This window comes from Hippocampus comes, unplaced genomic scaffold (assembly GCF_001891065.2).
Source record: "Hippocampus comes isolate QL1 unplaced genomic scaffold, H_comes_QL1_v1.1 scaffold406, whole genome shotgun sequence".
Classification (NCBI taxonomy): Eukaryota; Metazoa; Chordata; class Actinopteri; order Syngnathiformes; family Syngnathidae; genus Hippocampus; species Hippocampus comes.
The window spans coordinates 187,787-194,670 of record NW_017805934.1 but is presented as its reverse complement, the minus strand read 5'-3'; the positions used below and the strand labels follow the sequence as shown (position 1 = coordinate 194,670).

Here is a 6,884-nt window from a genome sequence, read left to right as displayed (position 1 = left end):
TTTTCATACAAAGCTAAACTCTCGCAGGTACTTTTCAAACATGGCTGACAAAGTTGTCCGTGCTCACGAAGTTGCCGCGTCTTCCTACGGTTCACTCGCATAAGCAAATCGAACGCGGCTTCTTTCAAAGTTGAAAGGTCAAAGGTAAGCTACAATATGGACGGGGACAGCGTGATTGAATTTTATTTTAGACATCACGAAAAGCTTAGCATCGCATGGAATCATGATCGCCGTGAGACATTTTGAATAGGCTGTTGAGAGCCAGCTTGCTTGACCGGCGGCGGTACGACTTGGACGGCGGAATCCATTTGATCGTTCAGCAACTGCAACGCTCTGGGAGGGATCGCCCACGTATACGAAATGAAAACTTTTTGTCTCTACTCGATGTTGGTATCGAATAAAAACGTCAGATGCAATCAATTGTGGGGGTTTGAAGCCACCAATGAGGTGAGTGAGAAGAGTCAGTGAAGGTGCGCTCGATTTGTTTACCCTCTTGTCCAATAATGGATCGGCGCTACTTCATGTTCACACTGTAACGATTTCGTGTGCACCGAGTAATAATTGACGCGCACAAAATAGTAATTAGTGCGCACAAATTAGTAGTTTGAGGAAATGAGCAGTTTCCACATGAATCGTCATTTAGTCCACATGAATGATGCGTCTCAAGAACTTAATTCAACAACTCATGACACATTCAGTATTCTCAAAACAATAATACGCTGTCTTGCCCTACCAGGAATTAGGTTGTTCGCAAGGACTGCATGATGCATACAGATGAATTATGTTGAATGAAGTGTATAAGCATGAGAAATTCTAAAAGAAAAATGATACAGAAAATAAATGAGCTCCTTTTTTGGTGAGGATGCACAAATGAGTGCATGAGTACTGCGCGCACGTGCACTGCTCAACGGCACCTCAGCAGTAACCCTTCGTGCCTCATTCGCCCTCTGAACTCGTTTTTTTCTGCCTGAGGTTTGAACCAACAAGCTGCTGTTTCTGTGGAAGTAGCCGATTATTGGCAGCGAGATCAGACAGTGTTATAGATCTGATAAAAGCCGGCGGGCACATTTGAGATAATGGCTGCGTTTTTATTTATATACATCGTCATTTGTTTGCTAACCTCCACTTAGGAGCAAGCGTTGGCTCTGCGCTGCAGGCAGAATACTGGGAGTCCAAAGTGAAGAAAATGAAAAGTGAAGCTGTGCGGTTTCTATCTGGGTCAGAGGATGAACAGATTCATCGGCATCCGATTTGCATCAGCGCAATCTGAATAGAAGAAAAGATGCGATACAAGAGGGGATACTGGGCCTAATGTCTGAACGTTGCTTTCCTCTTTAAATGCACTACTTAGGGATGTTAAGTGGCTTGTTTGAAAAAAAAATGATATTATTTGCACAATACAAACAATCGTGATGACTTGCATGTGAACAAGTATTTCTTCGTTTACCGTACGAGGCATGAACACACAATCTATGCAACGGAATCCTTGGGTTCGAAATATTGTGATAGGACACAATCGTTGACTATCGGTACTCTAGTGTCCTCCCACATTCCAAAAAAACATGCAGGGCAGGTTGATGGATGCTTGTTCCATCTCTGTGTGCTCTGCGATTGGCTGGCAATCGGTCCAGGGCGTCTCCCGTCTACTGCCCAAAGACAGCTGGGATAGAATCACTTTTTTAAAATTTTTTACTCCGCATTAAAAATACACCATTGTTTTCAGGGGCGAGCGAGAGCCGAGACGCCGGGAGCACGGCGTCCACCAGGTGCTGTCTCATCTGAGCAGCCGGCCTGCAGCTCCGACCCGATAACCTTGATGCTACACCGTCGGGATGGTGAAGGGGAGGGGAGGCGACTCAACGCATTGTGTTTTGACTAGACCAGTTCACCTGGATCAGATTCCTCCCATGAAAGGTCAGTTCACCTGAGGGGAGGTCACAGAGGAGGTGAAGTCTGACATCTAACCTGTAGCTCAGCTGAAAAAAAAACACCAGAGCGGAACGTCTCACTTGAGGCTCTGGATGTCATGACAGCAAAATATAAACGCATCAGAGAAATGATATCGTAAATGACATCTCTCATTCCGTTTCATCAGCTTCGCCGGTTGGATGAGACGCAAAACGTCTTCTAAGATAACCAGAAATACAAGTTGTTTTTTTTTTTCTCAAACCCACATTGTCTTTTAAGGCCGTACATCCCGATTGCTGCGAAATTCATGTTTAGTGCCTGCGCGCTTTTTGCACGTTAACGTCTCGTAAGCCAAAGATCAGTGGCGAGGCAGAATTTCCTCACCTAGTCTGCAACGCTACCTGCTGTCCAGTTGTGTCATTGCAACTGAAGCTACTTTTGTTTGTTTAAAAAAAAAATACATTGAAATCAATTAAAAAGTACCTGACGGACCACAAACGCCTCTTCGTGTGTTGTCACACATCAGATGAAAAATTATTTTAACGAGACAATCGTTTGCAATTTCAATTTTGTGAATTAATTAAGTAAACGTTGTTTCAACGTATTTTAATGGTTTTATCACGTGCGCAGTGCATGATTGACACTCAGTAATGTTCCCATAACGCCACGCGCATGCGCCAATCAAGACCTCCTGGTATAAAGCGTGCATGCTACATTTGTAGCATTTAGCCTCCAGGTACATTCGAACATACTCGCAAGTACGTTCAAACATGTTTGCCAGTCTTTTTTTTTTTTTAACTCCACAATGGGAGCCCCATGGTTCGGTACCTTTGTGACAAATACGTAAACAAGTCATCTTTGAAAATAATGAAGGAGGTGGTTCACCATTCACGGCTGAATGGAATGAATGACATTTTGTCAGAAAAACTGTTTTCTTTTTCCATTTTATTTTTGATTACATGTTTTTTTTCCCCTAATAAGTCCTTAGTCACCTATTTTCTTTTGTAGAAATGCAAAATCCCCCAAAACAAAGTAAGTAAAGGTAGCACCAAAATCCACACCACAATATTCAGGGTAAATGCTCATCACATCAGCAGGCACTGAAGTGTGCAATTGGAAGCTTCTCACAGATATGTTGCGTACAAATATGGCGTGATGAGAGAAAGGCCCGGGGGAGGGCGATCCTGACTCTGTCCAGTGCTCCAACATATCCCTCTAATTAACACGCGACATGGCATTTGTTAACACGTTTTACAAAAGCAGATCACAACCGTCATTAACTAATTGCCAAGCTTTTCCGAATGTGCAAAACTGCTGGTTGCCAAGCAATGCCACGGTGACATAAACAGTCACTCTGGAACACGTTTGGAAAAACCGAATCATGGTGCGACGCTGACCCACTCCGTTTGATGTTCCACGTTGGTTCCGCCGACAGCACGGCGCCTCGCTGCTTTATTCAACAGCTCCACCAACCGTTCAAGATCAACAGTACAGTTTAGTCAACTTGTGGCCTTCGTCCTGTTACTCGATGCCTTTGAGCGTGTGGTAGATGTGTTTTGGTAAAATGACGTAGCCCTCGCTGAACGCAGTCGGTGCGTCGCGCGCTGTCCTGCCGGTCTTGCAAGAGACCCTCAGACTTTTGAGCTGTCTCTCCTGACGGCGACACTTCTGCTGTGTCGTTTTCAGCTTCTTCCTCAGTAGCTCCAGCTGCTCCTCCAACTGCTGGATGCGCTTCTTCTGCCGCGCGGAGTCTTCCGCTGTGTAATTATGGTCGCAGGAGACCATCACTGTGTCACCGGGGATATCAGGTGGACTCCTTACAGGCTCGGACTCCACCTCCTCCATGACGGGGTCAGAGGTCAGGGGAAAGGAGAGGGGAAAGTGGATCTCGGAGGGGAAGGGATCTTCCAGACATTCTGACTGTCAGATAGAAGAAAAAGATTCTGGATTTTTGCCGGTATCATCTATCAGCAGGACCTGCTGGGCTTCGGTCACGCCGACTGTTTTCTGAGTTTGGTCATGTGACGCAGTCGCTGTTTTTATGGGAGTTTCGCGTTAGCTTCCTGTGAAAACTACCAGAATGTTTCCTCACTGGCTGTGTTTATTTCCGCTGTTCCCGGCTGTGTTGCAATGTTGCATTGTATAAAATGTATATACATTTGTTTTTATAATTTTTTTTGCAGTTTCTCAGTACCTCTGAATTATTGTGTTGCTTTGTGGACCTTTAAAAAAAAAATTCTGATCAACTGAAAATGACGTGATCGGGCCCGATTTTTGAACACATCCCGATTTCACACAATTTTTTTCTTTATTTTTCTTTCAGAAAGACAGAGAGCTAGATAGAGAGAAGCACACTGAATTTTTCTGACCTGCTTTACCTTGATGTCAGCGTTGAAGTCAAAAAGCGAAGGCACGGCGTTCTCCTTCAGGACCCGGTTGTTGCACTCTCTCTTGAAGCACTCTTTAGTGAAGTGCTGTGAACAGATATTGCTGTACTTGGTTGGCTTGAAATTGTTCCTCCTCATTGCTGCCACCCATTTACCACAGATGTCCGGACGTGCAAGGGGAAACCTGATCGAACAATGACAATAACACAGCTGAATGAGGTACAACTCAATTTTGACTGTTTTTTTTTTTTTTACAAAACGTTTTCAGACATAGTTTCCTTTGACACATTGACGAAAGGCATTAATGCGATTTAAGTTGCGGCAGACCATCACAGCATGATGTAAGAAGGTGTTTCTAATATTTTGGCTGCCATACATGTGAGTGAAAACGCAATTAGCAATTGCTCATGTTCTGTTTGACGTTGCTTGACTCAATGAGGTGAAATAAATATTTACTACCAACAACTTAAGACATCGCGTCTCCACGAAAGTCTAACCGTACTGATTTGATCGGACACGTTTATGAAGGACTGTAAACAAACTCCACAGCGTACCGATTCTCAACCACTGTACAGTGACAGATCATCGGGTGTGCTGTAGGTGATTTCACTTGGTTGGTGCAAAAATGATTAAGCAAGAATGTAACCGTGTTCATCTATATCTCTGTTCTATCTTTAACATCCATTTCCCACGAAGACAATGACGTCATGTTGTTTTTTTTAGAACGGGAGTAGTTAAAGAGTATTGCATTCAATTGCAATAACCGTGATTCAGTGGATGTATGAAGTCGAACAACAAAATACAGGTAAGTTACGAGAACGACATTTACTTGTCTGGAGCCATGTGGGAGAAAAACGTCCGTGACGTTGAAATAGAAGTAATCGCGTGTATTGTGAGGAAAAGCTGCCCTGTCATGATGTACGGTATATAGTTCACAACCAAGGCTTTTCCCCATCATGTCTGAACAGCTAATGCTAATGATCAACACACATTTAAAGTGAACTCACTTGTGGAAGGAGATGTCTTTATCTTTGTGATAACGGTTTTTACAGCCGTAAGCCGAGCAAGTCTGAACCATAGCTGCTGTCTCGGCAACTCTCAGTGACACTCGGACTGCGTGTCCACGATTCACAAACACGCGCTACAGTGCCAGCTTTTTTTTTTTCCCCCACCACACGAGCTTCAGTGCCACTAACAATGATGGCGGCCAGGGCGTGATTACGTTTGAGTCACGTGAAAAGGTTTCGGGAGTCGATTGGCTAATACGTGATTCTCTGATATCCAATGAATTGCCTTTAAACTGAGTAGCATACATCTTCATTCCTGCCCAGTCTCTCGCTATGTCTCTTTTAAACACATTTAGACAGCGTATCCAGTAAGACGAGATTGTTGTTAATTTGATTTCATTGTACTAAGTGTAAAATGTTGTGATTCTGTATTTTAGATATGCATGCCTGCATTTCAACTATCTTGCGAGTCCTCGCTGTCAAAAGTGCTGTATAAATAAAATATGTGGACTTAATGTGAAACAGGCAGTCAAATTTTCTTTTTAAATGCTTAACATGATACTTTATGGTAGTGTGTGAGAATATGGTAAACACTACAAACACAGTTTTGGTCATCAACCAAAAATTGTATTAATCATGAAGCTGTTTTTTTTAGAAAGCAGGCTGGTTTTCAAAGTTTTATACAGAAGTAAAGCCACCAGAAACACTCAGAAAACATATACACTGCACTGATAGTACATGTGACAATGAATAAAAGACTCAAGGCCTCAAAAATTTAGGACTGAAAAACGTTGATGCTGCTTGATGAAACAAAAACATTTAGTCCAGTTTATCTCACACCGTTATGTATTCTCAACTGTGCAGATTAATCCAAACTTGATTTAAATGCACAGTGGGTAAAATAAAGTAAAGCAATCTCAACCTAAAATGAAAAGAAAGAAAAGCATTTCTTATTATATAAAGTATTGATTCTTTCCTTTAAGCATACATATACATTAGCACAAACGGTGGGAGGGAAGAATAGTAGCAACACTGAATCAAAATGTACCCAGCAACCGCTCTGTAAAATTAATATTCAAAACAAAAATTCAAAAAGCCACTTTTTTCAAATTTTGACCAGATCATTTTTACTAAATTAAATTTTCTCCTCAAGTACAACTACTTTAAGTATCTGTGACAAGTGACAATATGTTGGCCTCACAAACCAAAGCATTTGGTGTCAAATAACGATTATTGTCAAAAATATATATTAAAAAAAATAGTTCATTCCGATTGATTCAAACAGATGAAATGTTGAAAAAGGATGCCCCTTGAAGGACTCTGCAAAAAAGCTACAGAGCCAAATGTAAATTCATGATACATATGCCTGTGAAAAAAGACATTGCGGGCCTTGTCTTTTTTTTTTTTTTTTAACACACAGATTCAAGGAACATGTCCAAGTAATGGAGTCAAGTGTCAGGTTCGCCGCTCATTCACATTCACACGCACACACACACATACATAAACAAAGATAATTGCAGAGAAGCTCTGTGATTGACTTTTTCTGCATCATGATCATGGGCACATGGAATATTATCTTAGT

At 42.1% G+C, this 6,884-nt stretch overlaps 1 protein-coding gene across 2 annotated transcripts; it reads right to left on the bottom strand.

The window, feature by feature from the left end:
- Window positions 1-3,322: 3,322 nt before the first annotated feature.
- thap1 (THAP domain containing, apoptosis associated protein 1) lies at window positions 3,323-5,629 on the bottom strand. 2 transcript variants are annotated; one of them, XM_019890420.1, is made up of 3 exons: window positions 5,303-5,629; window positions 4,287-4,479; window positions 3,323-3,828 (listed from the first exon to the last, which is right to left on the bottom strand). In XM_019890420.1, the coding sequence occupies exons 1-3, from the start codon at window positions 5,371-5,373 to the stop codon at window positions 3,430-3,432; spliced, it is 663 nt and encodes a 220-aa protein (XP_019745979.1). In that variant the 5' UTR covers window positions 5,374-5,629; the 3' UTR covers window positions 3,323-3,429. The 2 variants fall into 2 exon arrangements, with proteins under 2 accessions (XP_019745979.1, XP_019745978.1); XM_019890419.1 differs by having other exon boundaries at window positions 4,278-4,479; window positions 5,303-5,625.
- Between the last annotated feature and the right edge of the window lie 1,255 nt (window positions 5,630-6,884).

Excerpts from the sequence above, each read along its gene's own strand:
- thap1 (XM_019890419.1), bottom strand. The coding sequence starts at position 5,373 with ATGGTTCAGACTTGCTCGGCTTACGGCTGTAAAAACCGTTATCACAAA. Across the intron at positions 4,480-5,302 it reads AAAGACATCTCCTTCCACAA|GTTTCCCCTTGCACGTCCGG; the intron begins GTGAGTTCACTT and ends TTGTTCGATCAG. Across the intron at positions 3,829-4,277 it reads CTGACATCAAGGTAAAGCAG|TCAGAATGTCTGGAAGATCC; the intron begins GTCAGAAAAATT and ends TCTATCTGACAG.